We start from the raw sequence: 26,923 nt of genomic DNA, 5'->3' as shown, positions 1-26,923 counted from the left end.
GAAAACAGTTATGCTAAAGCACAGACTTACACACATAAATCACAAATAGCATGAAGCTGATGATCCAGAAAGTAATTCTTAGGCATATTCCACAGAAGTATAATTAGATGACCAAGTAGGAATCTGCCTGTCTTCACCACTTCCTTCTTTTCCCCCTTGTCTTTCCTGAAGCACACTATTTTGTCAGCATAGATATATGTCCAATCAGACTAGACATTAAAGGTGCCTTGCTAGCTAAATCTCAGCTGCTTGCATAGAGTCATAAGTTAGTTACCAACTCCAGGGCTACAAATTTGCTAGACAATGAAAAAAGAGACCCTGGAGTCAAAGCCAAGCAGGTGACTTGACAGTTTTCAAAATAATGTAAATAATTCTGTACTTCAGCAGTTGTCAGTCACACAAAGGAAGTCAAAGCTCTCTGCAATAAGAGGTGTGCTGGCAATGCTGATAGGAGAGAGACTTTATACTTGTACATACATCAGCAAGCAGCAGACTTTCAAAACGCAATACCCTGTTCAGAGACTTCCATGCATCTGCCCTTTTAGAACCACAATACACAGAAGATGTGGCAGAGCACTTGCAATAAGAAATCAAGGCTTACAGAATTATACATTTAGGAAATTAGTATTGTTTCAAACACAACTTTAGACAGCTCAAGGAATTTAAAAAAGTCAATATCATAATGAAAAGTCATTGAATACTAGGAGCATTTAGGAGCCCAACTATAAAAGTTCCCTTTAATTCCAGATTTCATAGAATTATATAACATACCATTGAATTATCTAATGAATTATTAAGCAGCAGAACAGTATGATCAATACAATGAAACAATAAGCAGAAATAAATATTGTTCAGTTCAACAAGTTACACACAAAGCTGTGTATTCAAAACCTTACACACCAATGCTTTGATCAGTGGCAGTGAATGAAGTGCTGCATGTATTAAAAGCTTATAAATAGACAAGAAATAAGAGTCTTGTAACCTTGTTGTTGGTATCAGTATCAGCTGATAAGGCATAAGCTGCCAGGAATACTGTGCTGGTTTGGGCTGGGCTAGAGTTAATTTTCTTCACAGTAGCTAGTATGGGGCTATGTTTTGGATTTGTGCTGAAAACAGTGCTGATAACAGAGGGATGTTTTAGTTCTTGCTGAGCAGTGCTGACACAGAGTCAAGGCCCTTTCTGCTTCTCACCCCACCAGTGAGGAGGCTGGGGGTGCACAGGAAGTTGAGAGGGGACACAGCTGGGACAGCTGACTCCAACTGACCAAAAGGATATCCCAGACCATATGATGTCATGCTCAGCATATAGAGCTGGGGGAAGAAGGAAGGGGAGACATTCAAAGTTAAGGGGTTTGTCTTCCCAAGTAACTGTTACTTGTGATGGATCCCTGCTTTCCCAGAGACGGCTGAGCACCTGCCTGACCATGGGAAGTGGTGAATGAACCCCTTGTTTTGCTTTGCTTGCATGCACAGCTTTTGCCTTACCTATTAAACTGTCTTTATCTCAACCCATGAGTTTTCTCGCTTTTACTCTTCCAATTCTAGTAAGCAGCTGTGTGGGGCTTAGTTGCTGGCTGGGGTTAAACCATGACAAATACCCATGATTTACCTTCAGAGCTCTATTCCATTCATACTATCAATACCAGGCCTCATTCTAGCTTCACTCACCACAAGACTGTACAAAATTTAGATTTTTAACTCTGGTGCCCCTAACCCTGTCCTTAGCCATAACCTAAACTATAAATCAAATAAGCCAAGCCACCCAGCACAGAACATTCCATAGACCACGTGCAGACATCAAATCTAGACCTGCAAACCCTGCTGCATGATCCATAAATAAACTTAACTCCTTCTGATACCATTCATAATCCTAACCTAATCTTATACTGGAGAAAAACATACCATTCTTTTCTTCTGACATGATAGGTTTACAGACACCGCCAGTAAAACTCTCCAGTTCCCCTCCCAAATCTTAAACTCATGCCTAATTCTATGGGGAACAGTTGACATCTATAACCCTCTCAAGCAAAGCAGAACATCCCCTCCCTACAAAAGTCATTACAGTTCTGGTTCTTTCTTCTTACCTTCCATGTTGCCTAAAGCTCTTGCTTCACTCCATCCATACCTTATTTCCAAACCAAGAATACCAAGGCAGATACCCTTCCCCTGTCTCAAGGAGATGGTTAGCTTCTTTAGGCAGCTCAACTTTAAATAAGTATTCCCCCTGTAGCTAGAAAGGTTATTTTAGAACAATTTCAAAATTGTTAGATCACATGGTCTAACAAGCAAAGGAAAATTCCATTCACAGATCAAATAAATAACTGTATAATTTGGAAGCTCTTTCTTTCTTACAAAACAATCAGCTGAATAGTCCTGCAAATGTAGGAGTAGAATTACTGGAAATGTGAAGCACTCAAGTTCTGTACTCTTAGGTAAATATATATTGACTAATGTATATACAGCTCACACAGTGCAGTCTCTAGCTGTTTTTGAGATCACGCACACAGGCATTAGAAAAATAACCTCCAATTTTGTATTTTAAAAAAACTGCATAAATTACCCATTTCTGTACATCAGCTTAAAGGCATTCATTTTTATATAAAAAGAGCAGCTAGGCTACTAGTCAAACATTCAATCTTTCCAACCAGTTCCTTGAACACCAAGCTGATGACTTCCTTCACTATATTCTAATACCTCACTTACCAATGCAGTCTTTTTTAAAGCTGGCTTTTCACAACAAGCAATCAGTTATGACATAAAACTTATGCACATGTGAAATTAAGACCATGCGTCTCAACTGACCAAAGACAATGCACAATGGTGCAGGAAGTAGTCATTAGTATATCATGGCATGACTTTATGGCTTTTTCACAATAAAGTTGTTAAAACAGTAAGAACAGGCTACACAGAATGAACAAACAGGTGCAGTTTTGCAGGATGAGGCTGTCATGCAGGTATTTTACATCTATTCCATTTGGAAGGTATGGACATGGCCTCAAGTTGTGCCAAGGAAGGTTTAGACTAGATATTAGGAAGCATTTCTTTACAGAACGGGTTGTTAGGCGTTGGAATGGGCTGCCCAGGGAGGTGGTGGAGTCCCCATCCCTGGAGGTGTTTAAGAGTCGCGTTGACATAGTGCTGAGGGATATGGTGTAGTTGGGAACTGTTAATGTTGGGTTGATGGTTGGACTGGGTGATCTTCAAGGTCTTTTCCAACCTAGACGATTCTGTGATTCTGCGACTACATACATGATTTTTACTTTTTCCAGTTTAACATTTCTTTTTCTTTTTGCCTGTCCCTATAAGAACCAGAAGAATTTAACATAAGTTAATATTTTAACAGTCCCCTCCCTCCCAACCAATGGGAGCTGTAGACTATGGGCTACTCAAACCACATTTTAAAAAGTCAAGAATTAATGAAAACAATGGCCAAAAGTAATTAAAATCTTATTTCACACAAGAACACTTCTGGAAATCAGAACTACGAACAGTTGCTACTGAATTTCTATGATTATAGATAGTACAGTCTTCTATGATAGATAACACGATGTTAACTATTCCAAGTCATCAATACACAGGAACACAAAAGTTGCACTGAAGAACTGTTGCCATCAACTCCAAGAGGAAGCAGATTAGGATCATGGTTTGCAATACCAGGGTGTTTTTTGACTGCAACAGAAACTAAATTTAGATCCAGTTACATAAAAAATACTAATAGCCTTAACGCTTTTAATCAGCATAAGAGGTTTAGAGATACACAAATGATTTAAAGTCTGTTGACTAGTTTTATACTGCATTTGCAATATTGTGCATTAGGAAAATCAGGGAGATTATGAAAGAAATACTGAAGCATAATAAAACATGAAAAGCAGGTTATACAGAGTGACTCTAAACTTGATATTAATAGAAATGTTACCAGACTACATCCAGAATATAATTTCTGTATAAATTTCTGCAGCATGGGGACAAACCTACCCAGGTAATGCAACACTAGTACCTGGTAGGTTCAGAAAACAGGTTGAATTCTTTATAAACACAGTATTAACTCATGTGATCCTACAAAGGGCAAAAAATAACACACTATCTTCATACTGTTGCACATCGCTGATCCATGGCTAGCACAACAGCACAAAGCAATCTGGCAGACTTTCAAATGCCAAGTCTGGCATGGTGATGGGCAATATGCTCTGCCAGCTGTGCAACTCCTTCAGGAGCTGCAAAATGGCAAAAAATAATTCCCTGATGATTTTTAAAGATAGTTCATTATTATGGCTTATAGAGCACCTGCCAATAATTCATGAAGTATTGATCACATCACGCTCAGGGCTTTTTCTCCATAGCAGCTAAACAAGTTCCCTGAAAACAATGGAAGACAACAATATTGTCCTAATGCAATTAATTACTTGGATAAGCTACAACTGTTGCCCCAAGCATGTGGTAAAACTGCAAAATAGGTGGCAATGTTATCATATGTCCCACCTCCCACTTTGTGATATGTAATCTATACCATGAAAACATTTTCAGGTTCACATCTTGAAGCATATGCATCAGGTCAGCTAGCTAAATGTGGGTAATTTTTTTTTTCTTTTCTTGCACAATGTCATCAAAAAGTATTCCTTAAACGCCTGTTTCTATCACTGCGTACTAGCAGATACAGAAATTAAACAGCTGACCATTAGTCCTGCTGAGTTTTAGTGACAATTAAGTTCTATCCACATTCCCTTCTTTTCTTTTAAGGATCTTCCAAAATCCTCTTGTACAATTTTTCTGTACAATTGAGTACAATTACTACTGATAAAGTCATACTACCTACCCCCTTCAGAATTATTCCTGAGAAATACTGATAGTAACAGTTGAGATGAGCATACTATAAAACCTATCCAGAAGGATTTAAAAGAGGAAAAAAAAAAAAGAGACTAACTTCGAAGCAATTACTGTAAAATATACCTTAAGGCAAGTATTATCACTGATACCTGGCCAGCCACTTCTGAAGCCAGTGTTCCAAGATCTAGAGAGGAAGCAAGAGTTTCTCCACATTAGATTAACTGCAATAGTTTTACATAGAACTACAACTTTTAAAAAACCCCAAACAGTAGAAGGCTAGCTTTCAACTTCTAAGCTATTAAACATTTTTTCTTCATATGAACTCATTCTCGGTGATCTAAGGTGGCTTGCTCTAGACTGGAGTTCTTGTTCTGATTTACATAGCTGTAAAGCAGTCTAGAAAATGACTGTGCTCCGTGTCACATTATGGTTTAGAACTGGTGAGACAACTAAACCAGACTCCTTGCAGACAAGGCAACTGAACTAAGCAACAACTCTAAGAAGGTATCAGTGAAGCCACCAGCTTGAGAAAGTAATCACTCCAAATGTTGTTGCATAACAATTGTGTTGCTAAAAGTTCATTCTTCATAACTGACACCTAAATACACCTATAAACTGATTAGCCACAAAGGAAAAAACAATTTTGGTTGTATGCAAAAAAAATCCTTTAATACACTGGAGATGGAATAGTTACTTAGCTGCAAAAGTTCTGACATTGTTACTTTCATTTTCTACATATTTTCTACATTCTTAAATACCAGCAAGGGCACAATAGCCATTATCATATGATAAACTCTTTCCATTGATTTCCCTGTGTAATTTTCCAAAATCGATTTTACAAAAACTGGTGCCAACCTTGGGCTGAGTTGGACAGAAAGTTTGTGGTTTGGGTTTTTTCTTTTTTAACCAAAATTACCATCATTGCAAATGCTTTAGAACTGTTTGTCCTAAGTACCTTTTAGAGAAGTTTTTAGCACTTCAGAAAAACTGCACTGAAAGTGAGAAATATTTAAGAAAAGCCTACACAACTGAAAGAATTTATTTGCTTATTATCAAAATTTGTGAATACCAGATTGCAGTAACAAACTATACTTTTTGACAGATGCTTAGCATGTTATCATTCAGCTGTTGAACCAAAGATCCAGCTTTCATCACCTAAGAGGATTATGCAACAACAGACAGGTTATTACTGCTTATAGCTCATCGAGTTGCTTCTTCATAATGTTTTGAGTTTCTATGTATCCTTCTTTTTCAGGGAAACAGCTACAGGCCTTATTGGAAGTTCTACTCAAAAATACAATTTTTTCCTTTTTTTTTTTTTTACTTCCTATCACAGTGGTAATATATAATCTATAATCTATCAAGACGACTAAAATTCAAAGTGCACTGCATGAAACAATCTAGCACTTACACATCTTCATATCTTCCTTATTTATCAAACTTCCACGCTCTCACTACGCATAAGAAAACACACTTGTCAGTTAATAGGTATTTTAAATAATACTACTACATTCCTCTTCTACCACTGTGAGCAAGCATTACTGAGCTGAAAGGAGTTATCAGTTCACTTACTACTGAACTGCAACCACTCTTCAGAATTTCTCTGCCAGAAACACTAAGACACCTTTGAGGACAAGAAATTAAGAATTTTACTAATGTAATTAAAGTAATTTAGGTTGATCCAAAACAACATGCTCTTTCATCCCTTGGTTAATACTGGTCAAGCAGTGTGATGTACACTAACAGTTCACAACATATACTGCTTATCATGTAGGGGACACACAATTTTAGATCATTCAAAACATTAAATGAAATATTTGCCCTGCTGGCAAACTTCATAGATTATTTTCTACAAATGCTTGTGTTATTTTAATGGAAGCTTTCAACTCCACTAGAAGGAGTAAAAGTACTCTTTTTTAAGATGAATACTGCTCACATCAACTTGCTAACTACCCAGTTCTGTACTTGCAGGAGACAAGCCATGCAACAGAGTCCCATTTACAAAATAAAACCTAGTGATGCAAATTTTGATCTGTTTCATATCTCTTTTCCAATCAGAAAGTGTCTCAGAGAAGGTAAGACTTAAGACTGTTTAAAGTATTTTTAAAAATAAATTTCAACAGGCAATTTTAAAGATTCTTTTCATCTACTTTCATTATCCCATTTTGAACTACCATCGGTTCCTCATAGTTTTCAGCTCAAGACCTAAAATTCTGTTTACTGGCTACATTTCTTTAACCTATTTGACTGCAAGGTCATCTTCCCCAGCACCTTTTTAAAACTATGAAAACATCTGTAAAAGCCATGAAACAGAACATTATCGAATGTTGAGATCCCCACAGTAAGGATTTCTTTAGCAAAAGTGTCAAAAAATTTTAGTGGTATATGTGTTTTCCCCAGACAGTACATTCCCCTTTCCCAACGGAAATGTATTAATACGTGTCATGCTTTATCAAAGAAATCTTGATTCACCACAGTGTAAATGGTTTAGGGTACAATATAACAATTATTTATATGGGGGGTGGTAGGGTGTCTCTTTGCTTGTTTATTCCAAATGAATAGTGTTTAACTGCAATTAAAAGCTAGTACAGACGCAGAATTCCTACCTTTCCAAGCAAGTTTTTTTACCAGCAAATAGACCTCTAATGCTCTCATGAGACTGAACATAGGGCATACTACCTTTCCATTAACAGTGTATTTTGAGAAGTGGATCTGGTTAAGTCTAAATATTGTTCAGGGAAGAGGAGGAAAGATTTCCAGCTTCACCTCACCTCCAATACATACTGTCAAAGTGAAATGATTAAAAATGAGACTCTCACCCACATAAAGTTATTTAACTTCAGGGTGAAACTATGTTTAGACAATGGGACCAGCTTAATTCTAGAATTATTTCTTTTATTAGTAAAGAGTTGTTCTTCTACATTCCCTTAATCTTTTGAAATATGTCTTCATATTCTACTACAGAGGCACAGGAAGTAGAGAATACAAAAGCTAGGATTCACCCACAAATACTTTGGGGATGGGAGAAGGCAGTTTCTGCCTTTCCTGTGTCTCCACACCCCCTTAGCTCTTCTTAGCTGAGGAATCTGAATTATCCAAGACCCTTAGAAGGAAATGTTTTTAAATGGTCAGCAAGTACCAAAACTAGGTTTGACTTGAAGTTAATGTTCTTGCCTGCAAGAGCAATAGAGCAAAGAGTAAGAAACGGTACTCCTTATCAAATTTTTACTGCTAATGAAGAAAATGCAAAGTCAGAAAATAGTTTAGAGTCCATGGCAGCACTGACATTTTGTGGAGGTAAGGGGAAATGAATCTTTCATTTCAGATACAAACAAGAACTAGATTAGTAACTCTGAAAATTACACAGAGAAGTTCAATTGTTGTTTAAAGCAAACCACAGTTAGAACAAAAAACCCAACCAACCCCACCCCCCTCCAAAAAAAACCAAATCAGAAAGAACAATAATCTATCAGAGAACTGATAGCAGACCAGGCAAAACTCATGGGGATTTGCTTCATTCCACACTGTTTACAGATAATGAATGCATAGCTGAGAAGCACACCTGCCCCACAGCGCATCTGCTACCTGGGATATGTTTACTACAGGTGTTCCACATTCCCCTTCATCCCTCTCACCACCAGAATTGATCACAAACCCAGCCTTCCCCCAGTCCCAGCACTCAAACGACTCCTATCACTTTGCACATCAGCTTTCTAGGTCTGATTTCAAGCCACAGTAATGCTGAACAGACTACAAAAGAACAGTTAGCTGTTTTGCTTATACTTGAGTCTTTTACTTTGTGATGGCACTAATTTGGGGTTCTCTTCTTTATCAGAACACAGGAACTAAGTGATTAATTAGTGACACTAAACTTCTGTTAGATTTAGCTGAATTTGCATCAATAGGTTAAAAAAAACCCCAACAAATCTAATAGAAAGGTTTATGATCAGACTGTCTTGTCTTTATCCCTTTCTTAAAAACAGTGCTATTTTTAGTTTGACTTCCTATGCGATTTCGTCTTTATTTTTACATTCCATGCAGGCATGTGTGATCTCTGCCCACCAAAGGCCCTCAAGTTAAAAGTCCTAAGGCCAATATGATTATGTACAAAGTAACTCATTTTATAAAAGTTCATTAGTATCAGCAACAATAGTAATACAGTAGTATTCACTAACAAGCATCCAGTATCATATAGATTTACATAGCATCGCTACAAAACAGCTACAAAACCAGAGCATTTCTATGCAGCTCTGTCAATACAATGGAAAATAAACATTTTTCTATACTGTTAAAAAAACCCCAATGTGTTGAGCCATTCAGTCATTTCTAGCCAAGTTTTTCTTTGTGTAACAAAATACATTCTCACTTAGCATTAAATTTTCAAATTTTTTTTTACATTTTTAGTATATAGTTCTAGCAGGTTTTAGTTTTTAATGCGGTCTTCAGTTTTAAGTTACTATTTTAAACAGAATAAATAATCTGTAGATCAGATAGAAAACTATTTGTCAAGAATTAATTGCAAAGTAAATTATCTTTCCATTGATAGCCCACAGGGCTATTTTTTCCACTTTTTGAAAAGGTTTTATTTAAACATACACACAGAGAGCACATATTACATTGCTGTTGTATGTAAAAACAAGCAAGCAACCCCCCACTGCCAAAGCTGGTGGTTCACATGTGGACAGGGAAAAAAAGGATTAAATAAACTCTCAAGAGGCCCTTTGTTTGCATAAATTAATTTCTGAGAAATTAAGATGTCCAAAACTGTGCTAATCTTCACCTAAAAAGTAAAGTCAATTCCTAGCATCAGCAGCTACAGTAAGTCCCACTGTCAAGTAGAATGAAAAATGGCACAAAACATGCAACTAGAATGAAAGATGGCACAAAAGCACAAAATACATCACACGAACTCAAATTTCAAGACAAGATCTTCCTGAACTTGGCTCATGGCACTCTGGACAAACAGGAATGCATGGATAAAGGCTTTGGACTTTGAAAATATTAAAATCAGAACTCAGAATGGATTTTTATAGTTGGCATAATTTTGCAAAAGCGAAGTTACAAATTCTGTAAATTTGTACAGAAGTTACTCTGAAGCACACAATTACTGGATTTTAAACTGCCTGTCAATATTATCCAGTCTTCTTAGAGTACCTTTCCAAAGTAATTTTTTGATCCTGCAGATTAATACTTTATATAGAATATGAAATGCTGTTCTGGAACAAATCAGTAAGATGGAGCAGATATAATGTTAACATGCAGCCAGATTAACACTGGGGGAAAGTTTAGGTAGTCTAGCTTTAAGTGCACTATTAAAAACATACTTTAACTAACTTCCATTGCAAAAAAAAAAAAAAGGGCTCAATACTGTTCCCTAAATAGAAGTTATTTAAAAAAAAAAAAAACAACCCGAACCAAAACCAATCACCCCAAACCCAAAAAGAACAAAACCAAAGAAGCCCATAGTTCTCTATCTAATCTTATTTTAGAACAGAAGAATGACTTTTATATACTTGTACTCTTTGGCAGGGAATCTATGAAACCAAAACATGTCCTGACAAATTGAGCCTTTCCTGAGAAGGGTTCATAGCCACTAGTTCATTTATAAGGTATTACGTGGGAGACAGCAAGTCATAACAGTTTGAAAGTCAACAACATGGAATGTACCAACATATTTATGAAGAATGACAGTAGCAGTTATTTACATGTTCAGGGTAGTTAGTTGTTCTTTATGAATTAGGTTTCCCCTGTATAAATTAGAAAACTACAAAAAGTCAAAACTGGGAGGAATCCCCATTGTCTTTAAAAGTTCAAGTAAATCCATCTTTGCAGCACACTCCTTAGACAATAGCATATTGCTCGTATAAAAGGTCTCTTATCCTATAGAAGTCCTGACAGAGACAGCCTTCCAATCCAATGCGCCCTGTTTCAGTCTGAAACAAAAGACATGTTTCAATTTGTTATCTTTACACAAATGAGAAACTTAATTTACAATATTATTTACCAAAGAGTTTAAGACACAGAACACCTACCCTGCGAACAGCCACCAGATTGTTGCACACAAGCACTCCTCCTACAAATTCAGCTTGTATACCTTCTCGCAAGAGAACTTGCTTGAAGTCAGACAGTCTTGGCTCATTCATAAACACAGACTGATGTCCAAGAACCTTTAAACAACACAGATAATTTGAACACTTCTGCTACTTAATACATTTCACTTTTCCAAAGATCTCCACTGTGTTGGCAGCAGTGTGGCCTAAACTACAGGACTATAAATGAGAAGATTGGTTCTATTTCTGTTCACCTGCACCAAGACATTTCCAGGATAGGAAGGCCTTAGAAGTTATCTGTCAAGTAATGGACAAGTTTCCTTCTTTGCTCACATATTGAAGATAAATGGAAAGCTGCCACTGGAGATCCCTCTTCCAGGCCATGTTATGCCAGGGACAGAGCTGCAGTAAGCTGTACTGCTGATTAGTACATAGTTCTGTAACAACTGTCATGAACCTGAACAGACTTTAGAGTTGTCTCCACATTTATCTAGCTCCTAGAACAGACTACATTTAGGACTGTGCAACAGTATTTTAAAAAGCAATTCTGGGATTGGAAGGCATTGTAATCATTCAATGAAAAGATAAAATAATATCTACTCACATGCAAAGTATTTTAAGAGTAAAGATAAATTTACAGAAAAAGATTAATGAACTCTCAAATCACTACTATAGAAGCAGAGATGTATGAATTTCAAAGATCTATATCTCAAGTATATAAAGTATTTTCCATAGCATCAACAAAACAACAAAATCCAAGAGTGACTAAACACCAACTAGTTTCCAAACCTGCAAGTACTAACTACAAATATGAAACATGCTAATTAAAATCTTATCTTCATACATAGATGGTACTGTATGTAGGCACTGTTAGTGGGTACAAGATCATCCTTGCTAAAAGCATAAAATCTGAACAAAGAACAGTACCAGATTTAACAAAGAGAAAACCAAATCTGAAAATCGGTTTCAGTTAGGCTTTCATTGGGAGTAAGATCAGAGTATCAACCTCTAAGCACTAGAAAAAGACAAATTAATAGAGAGCTCTTCAAAAATGAAGTCCAGATCAGCATAATTTCTGTACCTCATGAGGTGGCAGAGGTTCCAAGGTAGGAATGATCTCACTCTCCTCACACATCTCCTTGTCGTCATCACCAAAGAGGCTTTTCATGGCCTTCTGTTGTGCAATGACACTAGAGTCTGAAGAAGGCACATCCACTTGCATCTCTAAGTCTTCATCTTCCCTCAGCTCTCCCTCTTCCAAAATAACTCCAGTATCCACTTTTGAAACCCGCATGTCCAGAACGCCATCTATCCAAGCCAACTCAGCATCCTTGGCTTTACAGAATTGAAGGGAGCTGACAAGAGAATCTTTTAACCTGACCTGGGTTGCACAAAAATAAAAGCACTATTAATTTGATGGAAAACATAGAGAGAGATCTTACTTCAAGCTTTAAAAATTATCCGTTTTCCTTTCACTGTCTCTCCACACAGGTTTGAATCCTACTCTTTTGGGGAGGGCAAGGAGGGAATTGGTATCAGCAAGGCAAGATGTTCTATACTTTCAAAACATAATTTGTATAACCCTCATGTCACTACTCAACCTAAAAAGCAGCAGAAATCAATTTTTTTTTTGCCTTGCTAAAAATAATAAAAAAAGAACCTATACGACTGCAAACTTGAGTTAAACCTACAGCCAGAGCAATCAATTCCTTTTAAAACATCAGAAACCTTTTCTGCAGCCAAGGAGTTCCTTAGTCGGCCTTAGTAAATTTAAGGCAAGTTTTTAGAGACACATTTAGGTTACTGAACAGCAGTTCCAAATTTCAACCCTCCACAAAAATTGTAACTAATATTTTACCATAAGAAGGGAGTTGTAAACATAGTTTTGAAAGTGGCCATAACATTACCTTATCCTGATTCCTCTGGTGCATTCCAGGACTTTAACCCATTAAATAAAGCCCTACTCTAAAAGACTGTTATCCACATGAGATTGTACAGGGTCCCCATAGCAGAATCAAGGCTGCAACTGTATGAAGGATACTGCAGCTAAGTATCCACTTGCAGCACCCTCCACTCAGAAGACACTGGGATTCTAAAGCCCCACTCACATCTATTATTTTCTAATTCAATGTCTCCAGTGTACTTCACCTGTTCAGAAAGTTTCAAACAGAAAAACAAACTAAAGCTATGCAGTAGACTGAATTTCCCTCTTATATTAAAAAAAAATTGAAATTCAATACAGTTACAATTCTATTCAGATATTTTGTGAAAAATCACAATTGTGTCATTTCTTAAACACTAACAATCCTCATATCTTTAAAAAAACCAAAAACCCCAACAGCCAACAAACTAAACACAGAAAACACTGCTGCTTTAAGACCGTCAGAACATTATAATTTTGACTAGCAAGAACTTTCCACTTCCTACAGGGTAGCAGATTTTTCTCTGGAAAGAAGCAAAAGTACCTCTTTCAACAATTCTACTGATGTTTTTCTATTAGCTTTAAAAGGACAGAAGGAATAAAGGACTAATGCCTAAAGTGCATGTGAGAGACTTTCCTCTGAACAACTTGAAAAGTTGAATCAGGACCATACACAATTTTCACATACTTCACACAAGTTATTCAAGTTTTCTTATTTAGAGCTTAACCATGAAATTATGTGCAATACGTTAGCACAGTGCAACACATCATAACCCCACTTTCCAAGAGCCATCACATTAACTTTTTTGGGGGGTAGGAGTGTATTATTTATTTATTTTTAATATTAACTTGCTCCTAACTTTACATGTTCATTCTCAGGTACTACTTAGGTACAAAGGATCTTTTTTTTTTGTTGTTTCCTCTGTGCTCTCTAAGGCTCCCTTTTAGATTCCAAAAAGAATCCCAAATCGCAAGTAGCGTACAGTGGTATTCTAAATATAGGCATTATAAATCTGTTAAGACTTGAGTAAAGCAAACTGATGCTCCCATGGACACGAACGTCACCTTTTGTACTACAGGTAAACATACACTGATCTCATGTTTAAGCTTTAAATACTTCTTATGAATAACCATAAGAAGAATGCTTACCTAGAAGACAGAAAAACGCTACTGTCTTTATCACACAAAACCAGTGTATGCATAGGTAATATTATCTCTCCTCTCCCAAAGAATTGAGGGCCAAATTAGAGTGCCAACACAGCTCTACTACAGTTCACAGCAGTTACGTTCCAGTACTTTACCTGGTAAATGTGAGTTTCACTTGTTGCATCTACAGTTTCATGCAGTTTCGGCATGTAAACTTTAATATCTTTTCCACCAAAAGCTCTGCAACATTCTGCAAGGTCCTGACTGGCCTCAGGTGGTCCATGGACAATGACCAGTTGTCTTGGCTTCATTTGGTTAATAATTTTTTTAATTGAGTCCCCATCTGAGCGTCCTTCATAGTCAATGTATGTAACTCTGGCTCTAGTTTGAATTAAAAAAACAAGAATAACTTTTTTTTAGTTTAAAATATTAAACTTTTGAGTGCTTCATTTAAAAATTGAAAATATTTTGAAATTATTCTACATCAGCAAAAGCTGTCAGCACAACGTATATTGTGGTTCAGTAAAATACAGAACTGTCAAATATCAGCATATATATGCAACACTACAAATTCCCAAAATTCACTTAGTTATCTAAAACACGAGTTAAGCATATCTGAATAAGTTCTTCTTTTAACAAAATACATATACATTTGAGTATCTATGCTAACATACTATTGCACTGTTTGTTCTTCCTCTTTCACTTGTCTCCACCAGATAGGGAACAAATTATGAATTTCTTAAGAGTAGGGAACTATAAGATTCTGTACTGTGCTCCCAGAAAGGCTAGTAAAACACTAACTTAGATAGCCTGGCAGAAAAAAACCACAAAAATCAAGCCCTTTCCCACTTTCTTAATTCCAAGCTAGCCCTTTACCCAATTTGCACCATACCTATACCACCATTCTAGCAGAACTGACAAGAACAATGCCACTCACTTAATTTCCATGGATTCTGTTGCAGAAATACATTTGGTAGGAACATCTGATAAATCCTGGTCCATAGGCTCTTCTCCATTTGTCAAACCAGATTCTAATTTGCTTTTTTCTTCTTCTGTTGCTTGAAGCTCTGGAACTAGAAAATCCTCAGGTCTAAAGAATGAAAGGCATTTTGCTTTTAATAGTCTTACTGAAAAACCAAAGCACTACATAACATAAAAACAGGCAATGCTGATTATTACTGAGATGTTTTATAATTGTTATTGCCAACAATTTTATTACACTTGCCTTCAACGTTTCCATATTTGAACAGAGCTCATTTAGAAAATATCACCTTCCTACCTTAAAAAAGGACTTTGATATCTTGGGAAATACTAGCAAATTAAGGTTTTCTAGCAACTATTCCTTATGCAAATAGGACAAATATTGCTAGATTTTTCTAGGATGAACAATATTCTTTCCTCTCATTATAAATTTATCAAAATTATGTGTAACTTAAAGCAGAAAGAAGTCAGGTTAAAAAAAAATGCCTGGCATGAAACCACATCGTAAGAGGTGGGAACACAGGCCAAGGATCAGCATTCTGCATCTTCAATCCTATCATAAGCTTCCTGTGAGCCTTAGTGCGAACTGTCCTAACTGTTCAGAAGTAACTGCAGTTGGAAGAGTATATAACAGTGCTGCAAAAGAGACAAAATGATTATTTTTATTTTTTCTATTCTTGAATTATTTCACAGCTACTACATGCTAATACGCATTACCACCACATACTTGATAATCTCGCCATATTCATCCCATTTAATTCTTTCTTCAGGGGCTGGAAACATTGGATAAGATTTCTTTGCCTGTTTGAAGAAGCTTCCTTTCCGGCTTCCTTCACCTTTCATCATCAAATCATGTTTGGTCTTATGTACAGTTGGCTGATCAATATCCTCTTCAGCATCACTCTCATCACTGGAATCAATATCTGCCCTGAAATGACATTCCAAAAAATCTAGCACTTCCTTTTTTCCTTCAGGTTTAATGTTATGTAAACACACTGACTGGAAAATAACACTTGACTAACACTAATCAACAACAAGGGCAGTTTATGTATCTGAGAAAGAGCTCACAGTCAAACAGCAGATGAAGCAGGTCTATCATAACCACAGATTAAAAGACAAACATTCCCGACTCCTCAGTGTCCTCAGACAAGTCTATCAAAACTATGATTGTCATTTACCCCTGTAAACGGTTGAAACAGCAGAATGATCACAGAGAAATTTCAACTCTGAACATAACAGCAGAATGCAAGAACAGCCAATATACTCACTCTTTAGACTGTTCTAACTTCTTAGCTGCTTCTTTCTTTAGTTTCTCCTTTTCTAGGTACTCTTCAAGTTCTTTTCCTTCCAATTTGACACGTTTTCTCAACTGCAGATAGAATTAAAATTAATGTTATTGTGAGTAGCTGATGTGATTTAAATACTTTTCCTACATGCTGCTGACAAGAATATTTGTATTTAAGTACCAAGGTTAAGTACAACTTTTACGTCACACACAAGATAAGATTATGCAAACGTGTGGCCCCATGACAATGCTCTCAATTAGTAGTGTCTACTTTAACAGAACAGCATTTCTAAAAGTATCAAAATCAATTGGCTTTACAAATATTTCTTAAAACATTGTCACAAAATACCTCTCCAATAAGTAAATGCAAATACTCTGAGATGAGCAGCATTTTTAAAATTTTTGTGTCACTAACATCAAGCCAAGAAAACCTGGAAAAGTCACACTAGCAAGCAAAACAATGGTAAGGTTTGTTTCTTGTTTTCTGAAAATCAAATTGCAGTATAGGTCACTTAAACTATTACTAGAATTCAGAATTATTCAAATACTGTAATTCAATGCTTCCAATCCAATCTAAAACTAAAGTAAAACTGCATCAGGATTGAAATTATCACTGTGATCACAGTGGACTCCCATAAATTAACAATACTTGCCAGAGAGAAGTAGACACAGGTATATAAATTATTGAAAATAATTTGAAAGCATGAAAGCCAACTGTACATATAACAATTGTGTTCTAATTCCTAGCTTTCTCTTATCTTTCTAATTCTGGGGGGATATAGTCTACTAATTTGACCTGATTCTCCCCTCATCTAATACCAGAGTATTTTCCAGCAAGAACAATCCATCATATATTGCAATCTGTACGTCAACCACAAGCAGAATTTTTTCTATTATAACAAAGCCACAAAAGAAAGCATTGTCAAAACATAAGTATTTAAAAGCAACTTCATGCTCATCTGTGGAGTACTAATTTTGCCACAATATCAAAAAGCATTCTGCAGTTCCTAACATGAGACCTATTTTTATGTAACTTTATCCACAATTGGTTAAACATGCAACCTACTTATTTCAGATGTCCCTCTGCCACTAGAAGTGTTTTCAGTAGATCAAAAAGGAAACTAAGCTCAGTTTTGCTCATATTCTCCCAGATGACTCACAATAAAAAGACTTTGAGATATATAGACAACTCTTACCTCAATATCTATTACTTTTTCAGAAGGATTATCAATCAGGAATCGTGCCAATGTTCCAGGTGTAGTGCGGTAAGTTAAAATGATAGAGTTTTTGGAATCCTGGCACCATTGAATGAAAAGATCTCTAGAAAACCCACACTCTAAGTCAGGTTGACTGGCAAGAACAACTTTCGGACTAGGCACTCGAGCCAGATCAGACAGACTATGACATAAGGAGAGATGGCGGAACTGGAAAGGATTGTTTCTCTTGTCTTCAAAGCACCTCATCAACTTGTCACTCATCCATTCAACCTAAAACACATATTAAGAAAGTTATCTGTAAGAACGCAAGTTCTATAATAATATAAAAATCTGATATGAAATACAGGATGCAATACACATGTGATTACACCAGTGTTTCTCAGCAAGTGTAGAAATAATGCTGAGCATAAACAACAGAAACAAGTACTTTAAGTCCTCTTTTTTTAACAACTATAAACTATGCTAACAGGTTTTGTGATAAAAACAGAAATTACTATCAAAAAACATGCCCATAGCCATGACTGGACTCTGTGTTACTTGATCGAAAGATCTGAGACACAAACATGCACTATATAATGAGGACAATACCCAGTATTTAGCCATTTTTTACTGTTAAAAAGAAAAACAAAATGCTTTTACATACATGTTCCATCACCCCTTCATAATTGCATTTTAAAATTCAAACAAACCTGTGATTTAGAGAACTCCACTACATTGTAGCTGACGTTATTCAAAAGTGCTAGAGAGTAGACTCCTAATCCTGCATCTTTCGTTCTCCAGATCTGATCAAGAAGCTGAGCAAGTTCCAGAACTCTGCCTGCTGTATCCACGGCTATTAGTACGTTTCCATCACCTCGTAATGTCTCCAAAACATTAGCTAAGAATTAAAAACAAACCAAAAATCTACTTACACTTTGAACTAAAAATAGAATGTTCATGGCTTGTTTTTTTTGTTTATCACACTAACGATCATAATCAAAAGCTAATTGAACACAGAAATAAATTAAACTTCAAAAGAGATCCCAAACCATGTTTCCACCAAAATTAAAGGGAGCTGGAGTTTTCTTGGTAGCTCTGAAGATCTCACTGCCTTGATACTACTTTTTCTTTCTTTCCCTTTATTTAAAAAATAAACAAAAAACACTCAAAAAAAACCCCCAACAAAACAGCGAATGGCATTTAAAAACGCACGTGCTGAGCAACGTCATTTAAAAATCCCTTAAGAGATTAATTGATATGGGGTAAAATACACTGTTTTCAAATACGGTTCATTGTTTTCAGGAAAATGTTTAATCCATAGGATCAGTACCATCAGAAAATAGTAATTCAAAATTTGTTAAATTTTAATAAAGGTTCTTAGTTTGTTTTTCTATGAGAAATCGATCAGCATCCAATTTACAGTGGCTAATACAACACATTACTGCTACTTTCAAGCCCAAACAGAATACATACTCAGTAGCTGTTCATCCCTTTGCTTCCTCCTGGGTTGTACATAAGTAGCATTAAATGAATCTGTAATAAGCAATGAAGGCCTGCTCAACATTTCCAAGGAACATCCATTCAGATGGCTGTGGAAAAAAGGCAAAAATCTCACTTTTTGCATTTCTATTTTATGAGAAAAAAAATGTAACAGCAAGCTTCCAAATGTTTGCATGCACAGAAATCAAACCCCTTAGCAGCTGAATATTTTCTGCTTCAAACTTACAAATAAAACTGAGTGGAATGAAGATATCCAGAGCTAATGCTTGTTTCAAATTGATTAATCTGAATGCAAGTGAAGTTAGTGGTCTTAGAGCTGGAAAGGCACTGCTACTTCCATACCTGCTTATCACACACTATATGATGCACACCTAACACAACGCCTAAAAAAATATATTTTGTTATGTTGAACTTACATCTCCCTCTTGTGGTTGAAATCAACTGCATAAACAATTTCTTCCTCTCCATCCTTGACAATCTTCCAAATTGTGCCTCCTATCATGTGGCCAGCTGGCAATGGTGTGATTGACAAACCATGTCCTTTGCCTACAAAAGTTTTCAATATTTTAGTTATGTTACATGTATTCAAATCCATTACTCTGCAAAAGAGATAGTAATTCTAAACAACTGAATGCCAAAATTATTACTGGAAAAAAAACCAAACACAAATGAAGTATGAAAAATCAGTAACATATCAGTCCTTCCCATCTAACCAGTAACTTCAAAGTATTTTGCAAATCACTTCTATTTTGCCTCCAGAAGAAGAAAGTAAAGTGATCACTTCTTCTCTCCACCTCCCACTGTTACTCAGAGGCACTGCAGAGCTGCTGTAACTATAAACCTAAACAACAGTAAATTATATAACAAACATATCACATGAAAGCAAGTACACTGGCAAAAGGCAGACCCCTCTCTGTGGGGCAACACAAAATGTTTACTATGTCATTCACTGTCCAGGTATTTACAAAAACACATATAAATTACACAAACTGGAAGTCTTCCAGAATGGCAAACATGCAAATCAAACAATACCAGGAAAGGTGTTCATGTGCTACAGCCAGGGATGATGGACTTTTCAGCACCCGGTGCCTTTTTTTTTTTTTTTTAAGCACTGCTGTTCCTCATCATTGGTGCTAGCCTGTATCTTTGTCAGAGTAAAACTAGACCACCCATGACCATTACTCACTGACTTTGCTGTATTCCACTAACCTGAACAGAAATGCACAGCTTTTAATTATTAAAACATACATTATCTTTCTAAATGCATCCAGCAAGTCTTTTTGAACATGAAAAAAGTAGGGTGTTTTAAAATTGCTCACTAAAATTACTTTTAACATGTAAAAGGCAACACAGACATAGCTTTACTACAAATATCTTGAAAAACGGTCAGCAGCCTTTGAAGGATGTTATCCCATTTCTATTTTTGAAATTACAGGGCAAGTATTTTGGCAAGCAATGTTCAGGAACTGGTAGATACTGCACCTCAGAGACAAGCTGCTGGTGGTCAGCTTGTATGTGTCTGTCGAAGAACAGGGTTTCCATTTCATTCTGACCTTTAAATTCAACAAGAGTGAAAAACCGCTGATTCTCCAGATGCCACAGTTCCTAGCAATAAGCTACACTGAGTATCATTCAGTCAGTGAAGACCACCTCATTAAATCATCCACATGCTGTAACTTAATCTCTGCAACCTATTCACACTCTAGAAAACTTTCCTTTGTGTTACCAGCTACTGAAGAGTTCTGAGGTATCTATAGGCATGAGTAAATGCTTTGGAAAGACACAAGCCAATTCCAAGAAAAGTTACAAAAACACAAAAGAGCAACAAATGTCTACATATGCTTTAGCATGACCTCCTCCTCATTAAGCAGAAATTCTACCTATTTCCATGTATAATTACTGAGGCAAACATTCAGCTGATACAGGCTGACACAAGGCTACTGAATTCAGCCCTGCAGAATGCACAAAACTTACTCCCTTTCAAAAAAATTACTTTTAACTCTTAATGACTCTGTTGCCTTTCACTGAAAGTCATTTATTGAAACTCTGGTGACAACTTTACCTTTCAAGTTCACAATTTGAGAAAACTTCAGCTGTTGTATCTTATCAAAGGCTGCATCTACATCATCCAACGTAAAGAGCGTGAAATCTTCAGTATTATGGCGGGACTAAAACAAATAAGAAGTACAGAGCATTCAAGATCCGGAGCACACTACTGTATCAGAGATGTTGTGTATGAAAGTATCAACTTAAATATACCTGGTAGAGATCGTACATAAACATCTGTCCCATTTTATATACAGGAATAGTTGCGTAAATGGCACAATTCAACCCCATTTTTCCAACTGCATATGGAAGAGCACCAAGGTGTAGAGGGTCAGGATGAGAAAGAAGAACAGCATCAACCTGGTGTACATGTCTACAAAAAGAGGGACAACAGAAGTTGATGAAAACATGGGGTATACAGCGCCATACAGAACTATTATGGCTGTTTTGAGAATACATACAAAGTCTGAATGCCAAACAAGAAAACTTAAGTCCTTCCAGGTTTAGAACAAAGTTTTTAAAATTATAATTAAAAGTTACAGATATTTCCAAACATTCAAGTACTTAAAAATGCAAGTCACATCTGGAAACATAATTTCAAGGTCTGGAAGACATAGGTTTCACATCAAATTCCTAATTAGAAAGACCTTAATATATACTTGGACACCAGAAAGTACATTAACTGAGGGGCCAAAAATATTATCAGTGCTACAAATTGTTTATACATCTAAAAACCTTAAACAGACTACAACTTTTCTTCTGAGGAGAAAGACTAAGTAACAGGACCAAAGACACAACAATCCTTAAATACTTAAAACAGAAGAAGTCAAATATATCATTTAAGAAGAGCAGCACATAAATTTTGGAGGTTTGATTCATTTTAAAAACAGAAGGTTTTTTTCTTCCAAAGTGCTGCATAAAATAAGAACTCATGCTAAAAAACTACTACCTATGCTAACTGAAAAACTTGAGGGCAGAAAACATATGCCACAAGCCAAAATACAAGTTAGGCTGAAAACTTTTTGTTCCCTCACAAAGCAACTGGGGCACACACATTTTTTCTTGATGGCTATTATTAAAAAAGGGATCTTACCTAATTGCTTCTCGGATAAGACCCTCAAAAAATTTATAAGTTATCCATAGTACATAATAATCCTCAGTTAAAAGACTTCAAACACTACAAAAGTGTGCCAATGCCAGAAAAGTCAATCTATAAAAATAGCATCACAAAGCTTCGTTTCTTTCAGAAATATTTCCATGTTTCAGTCCTAACCTTGCAATCAATGCTTGCATCAGCAAAGCTCCTTACTGAAAACCTGCAGGAGTTCAGTATTAAAGTCTAGACAGGTTTATTTCTTTGCAGGGCTGGGATAACTAACATAAGCTGTTTTCCTGACTGACAGTCTATTCAACTTGAAACAAGAAGCAGTTGAACCACTTTGCATCCAGCCTACATACACTAAGGATTCTTTCACTTAAAACTCAGTTAACCATTCTAAATTAGTTCAGAGCCAAGGTCAGTCTCCCACAAACTGAGCTCTATGACATGTTTATGAAAAAAACAAAACATCCAAGCCAAAACAAACATGGAGGAATTTGAGAATTACAGTTAATAGACGTAATTCATTAGACTCACAAGAAAAAAACCTAAGTATTTACTAGAAATATTTCAGCAGCATAGTTCCCTTCATAGAAACCATACTTCAAGCAACAACAAAGAATAATTTTGGATTTAACACCATCATACACATACCATTGCACGGTATTTTGAAAACTTTTAAGGACAAGACCTATTAAAAAAAAAAGTGTACAAACTGAACTACTTACTTCCTCAGAGAATCAATAATATCCATAGAAAAGTTTTCATCCCAACCACAATCCAAAAGAAAGCGAAACTCATCTACTTGCAACAGATAGCAAAGGGCAGATTCCTCCTGCACCCCTGAAAGCGTAGTCAACTTGATAATCGATGTCATTTTCCTCTCCAAGTGTTTAATCTTCAACAGAACTAATCTGAATGAGGGAATAAAATGTTTCATTTACTATTTCAAAAGAAAAGTCTATTAATTCAGATCTAACTTCATACATTTCTGAGAATACACAGGGTAACGGTTGTGAATACCGTTCAATACAGCTACTGAATATCAGTTAAGTCTCAGATATTAACTTTTGATGGTCGTAGGTCTTTCGTTGTTAGAAAAAGGGGTTTCTATATAGTTTAAAAAAAATAATCACTAGGAGCAGTGCAGTTAAAGGCAGCTCCGCGCCGGGGGCGCATCCAGGGACATAGCGCAAAGCGGGCAGCGGCCCCTCAAGCCCCGGGACTGCCTGAGGGAGCTCAGCACGGGGCGGGCGGGGGCCTCCGCACGGAGGCTCCGGCGCCGCGCCGGGCCCCTCCGCCGAGACAGCGGCCATGCTCGGATGAGCTGAGCCTCGTCGGCCGGGCCCGGTGTTAACGAGGAGAGCCCCGCGCCCACGCCAGTCCCGAGAAGAAAAGGAGGAAGAGAAGGGCGAGCTCGCCGAGGACAAACCGAGCGCTTCACGCCTCAGCGCCGGGCCGGGCCGGGCCGGGCCCGACTCCCCACGGGGAGGAGGGGACACTCGGCAGCGAGCGCCGGCGCCGCCGTTCCCGCTACCTGCCTCACAGGCCGCCTACGCGCCGGCCTCCCTCAAGCCCACCGGGCCGCGCGCCCGCCACCCCCGCCCCGCGCAGCGCCCTCCGCCATCTTGAGGGAGGCGGGGAGGAGGAGGAGGAGGGAAGGTGAAAGGGTATCGGGCGGCACCACCGCGAGGCCGCCGGGGGTGAGGGCCCACCTCCCCCTCTCCCTGCGCAGCCGGTGGGCTCTCCCGGCCTGCTCGCGGCGCCCGGTGCCCTTGGTGTGGCCGCTGCGCGGGGCCCTGCGGCGGTGAAGAGCGGTAACGGCGGGGGCTCGCGCGGGGGGCGGGAGCAGCCGAGAGGGTGTTTCCGTGGTACCGGCGTTACCCTTCCCCGGGAGTGCCTCGCCCTGTCCCTTATCCCTTCGGCCGGGACACGAGGCCGGGGGACCGGGCGGGAGCGCCCCTCAGCCGCGGGGCTTTATGGCGCTCTCTCCCCTGCGGGCACGGGCGTGAGGAGGACGGTCGGGGTCCCAGGCAGGCCGGGGGCAGCGTTTCTCCGCGCCCGGCGGAGCCGGGACGCTGGCAGGGCCCTCCCGTGGGTCGGTACCCTGAGGGCCGGCCCGAGCCGCCACGGCGGCCGGGAGAGGGCAGCGCCTCCCGCCGCGCCCCCCGCCCCGCCTCAGGTGTGTGGTGAGCCGCCGGCCCGCGGCGGCTGTCAGGGGAATGGCACCGTTTGTGGCTGTTCTCTCTCATTTCTTTGTAGTTTCGAGCTCGCAGCTGTATGATTTCCTTGGTGTCTCATAACCTCCAGCAAGACGCTAATCCAGAAGGCTTTGGTTCGGTTGGAAAAAGCTTGCTGGATTTTAGAAATAGCCTTTCTTCCTTAGCTGTCAGTTCCCCACTGGTCGTACAGCTTATCTTTCAGTCTTGTTACAGATAATAAAGCGTTCATCTACAGGAGTTTAGGTTATAAATGCATTTGTAATGTTTTGCAGAAGAGCAAACTTCTGTATCATTAGAGTTACTTTAATGGGTAAATTATGTTAGAACATTTAAACGGAACTATTTCACCAGGGGTATCTTAAAAGAGGTGCTCTATTTCTCTCCCATTTTAGGATAAAATCCTATTTTCCAGGGCCAAGACTTACTTAGGATTATTGCTAGGAAACCTGTGTATGGATTTGAGAACATAATGTGTCTCGTAGTAAGTGTTTGATGGCCCTTATGTTTATTATGGTGTTGTAGGATCCTAGTAAGTGAGGTTAAAGGTGCCAGATATGCAACAGTTTTTATGTACATATTTATCAGTAACTCTTATCTGTTACGCTCTTCTTTCTAGCAGCCATGGTGAATTTCGCCCAAGCTGTGCGTGATCACTGGGTTCACATCCTTGTTCCCTTAGGATTTGTGATTGGATGCTATTTGGACAGAAAGAATGATGAAAAACTAACTGCCTTCAGAAACAAGAGCTTATTATATAGAAGGTCTGCTTTATGATGGTTCTTGATAATATATAGTTATTTTGCAAAATGCTTCTCTGTTCTTTTTGAGAGTCTTAAGTATGCAAAAAAAATCAGTAATGCTGTCAAAATGTTAAAGAGAAGAAAGCCTTTAAACTTTCAGCAGGCATTCATGAAGGGGTTTAGGTCACTAATGCTGTCTGAAAATTGGAGCTTTAGGAGCAATTTTAGTCATGAAAGAAAGGACCATTAACTGCTGTCAAGTTCTTAGTCATGAAATGTGGAAACCATTATTTTGCCTCTCTAAAACTTCAGCAGGAAACACAGTCTTTGAATTTGAATTTTCAGCTTTTCAGCGAATTATATCAAACTTCTGCCTTAAATTTAAAATGATCACAGAACTTTTTAACTAAATACTTTTATAAATTTGTGTCATTTAAAAATAACCAAGTTTTTGAAAATAAACGCAACATTTACATTGGCAACTGCTGTATCTTCACTGAAGGATGTGATTATATAGAGTGATCAGTTTGGGCTTCCTGGCTGACTTCTCAGGGAGAGTTTAGATAATTTAATGCATTTCATTGCTTCATCTATGTCAGTTCTCCTAATTCCATGTTAGACCATAGGGTTAACAAAACCACAGAAAAAAAGAATCATGCTGCATAGGATGGGCTGATAGTAGGAATGTTATTATCAGCTTGCAGGTGGATTTTTTTTTTACTCTGGTCTCACCTAAATTAATTCTGAGTAAGAAGATAAGTTTACGACATCATCCACCCCACTATTACATTAGTACTTTTCTTACTGCAGTTGCTGGTGAAGTTGGGCTGGTATTTCAGGTTATTGCAAAAATGCCCTCTGCTTTCACACCTAGTTCTCTTCCCACTAAAGTAATGAAGTTTTAAAGTAGAATTTTTCCTTTTGGATTCCATTATGTAAGAAGTCTGTTAACTCCTTAGAGGTCAGCTGTTTTGTGCTTCCATTTAAATGAACGGGAGTTACGAAGACAAAATCCATTGAAGCTTTGGAGAGAAAAGAGGAAGCTTATCAGTATTGAAATGATTGCAAGGAAAGTTAAATTTATACATAACTCTCAAAATTAAGGTATTGTAGAATAATTAATTACATTTATTAGTAATTATTCTACAAAAATTACCCTAATTTTACTCTCTTTCCTCTATTTTTTTCTTTCCACACAGAGAGTTGAAGCCTGGTGAAGAAACTACATGGAAATAAAGGCTGCTGATAAAGTGGAAAATACTCTCATTTAGTTCATCTTATTTCACATGTTGAAACAATAGGGTTATGGTTTTTATCTTGAGAAAATATGTGAAGCTGCAGAAAAGGACAGCAGCAATTCATCAGTGCTAGTTTAATTTCCAATCTTACTTCTTGGAAGACAGTTTAATTACATGACTAATACGTGTCCAGGAATGCCATTAGTCCCTAAGTGTTGAGTAACTTTTGTCCCCAGAAGTCATATTCTGGAGGGGGGAGGCAGAATTATGTAATAAAGAAAAGCTATGCAAAAATCATTTACGTTGTTACTGATCTGTATGGTGTGGAATTCATATATTTAAAGCTGGTGTATGAACTAGCCTTCAAAGCAATACTTAACGTAGACCCAGAACATGGTCGATGGTGGTTGTATTTTTTAACGGAATCTGAATAAGTTTCTTTCCAGATTTCCTCTGTAGACTTGTCCGGAGCGGCAGCAAGCGGAGTCCTGCGGCGTAGGGACCCAGTGGGAGAACCGGAGGGTGGCAGGGACGGGCAGCTGGTGAAGACAGGAGGGGAACGGGCGCTGCCGGGCGTTGGCCGCGCTCAATGACGTAGGGACCTTTCCGAGGGAACGGGTAATCGGGCTGCTCCAGAATTGGTGCTGTTAAGGTGGGAAGGGCCGCCGGGCCGTC

At 37.9% G+C, this 26,923-nt stretch overlaps 2 protein-coding genes across 8 annotated transcripts; one reads left to right on the top strand and one right to left on the bottom strand.

Moving 5' to 3' along the window:
• Positions 1-8,924: 8,924 nt before the first annotated feature.
• Positions 8,925-23,947, bottom strand: CPSF2 (cleavage and polyadenylation specific factor 2). 6 transcript variants are annotated; one of them, XM_074868631.1, is made up of 15 exons: positions 23,933-23,947; positions 22,777-22,962; positions 21,163-21,322; positions 20,966-21,071; positions 19,320-19,449; positions 18,877-18,992; positions 18,114-18,301; positions 17,404-17,694; positions 16,191-16,291; positions 15,650-15,850; positions 14,879-15,031; positions 14,097-14,322; positions 11,956-12,255; positions 10,857-10,991; positions 8,925-10,757 (listed from the first exon to the last, which is right to left on the bottom strand). In XM_074868631.1, the coding sequence occupies exons 2-15, from the start codon at positions 22,923-22,925 to the stop codon at positions 10,665-10,667; spliced, it is 2,349 nt and encodes a 782-aa protein (XP_074724732.1). In that variant the 5' UTR covers positions 22,926-22,962; positions 23,933-23,947; the 3' UTR covers positions 8,925-10,664. The 6 variants fall into 6 exon arrangements, with proteins under 6 accessions (XP_074724732.1, XP_074724730.1, XP_074724731.1 ...); XM_074868629.1 differs by lacking the exon at positions 23,933-23,947 and adding an exon at positions 23,590-23,690; XM_074868630.1 differs by lacking the exon at positions 23,933-23,947 and adding an exon at positions 23,586-23,689.
• On the top strand, positions 23,732-26,545 carry NDUFB1 (NADH:ubiquinone oxidoreductase subunit B1). Of its 2 annotated transcripts, none has more exons than XM_074868634.1 (3): positions 23,732-23,865; positions 24,890-25,031; positions 26,210-26,545. In XM_074868634.1, exons 2-3 carry the CDS (start codon positions 24,892-24,894, stop codon positions 26,244-26,246), a joined length of 177 nt encoding a protein of 58 aa, XP_074724735.1. In that variant the 5' UTR covers positions 23,732-23,865; positions 24,890-24,891; the 3' UTR covers positions 26,247-26,545. The 2 variants fall into 2 exon arrangements, with proteins under 2 accessions (XP_074724735.1, XP_074724734.1); XM_074868633.1 differs by having other exon boundaries at positions 24,887-25,031.
• Positions 26,546-26,923: the final 378 nt, after the last annotated feature.

This window comes from Strix uralensis, chromosome 4 (assembly GCF_047716275.1).
Source record: "Strix uralensis isolate ZFMK-TIS-50842 chromosome 4, bStrUra1, whole genome shotgun sequence".
Classification (NCBI taxonomy): domain Eukaryota; kingdom Metazoa; phylum Chordata; class Aves; order Strigiformes; family Strigidae; genus Strix; species Strix uralensis.
Note: the sequence above shows the minus strand (reverse complement) of the source record. Positions and strands in the feature narration are given on the sequence as shown.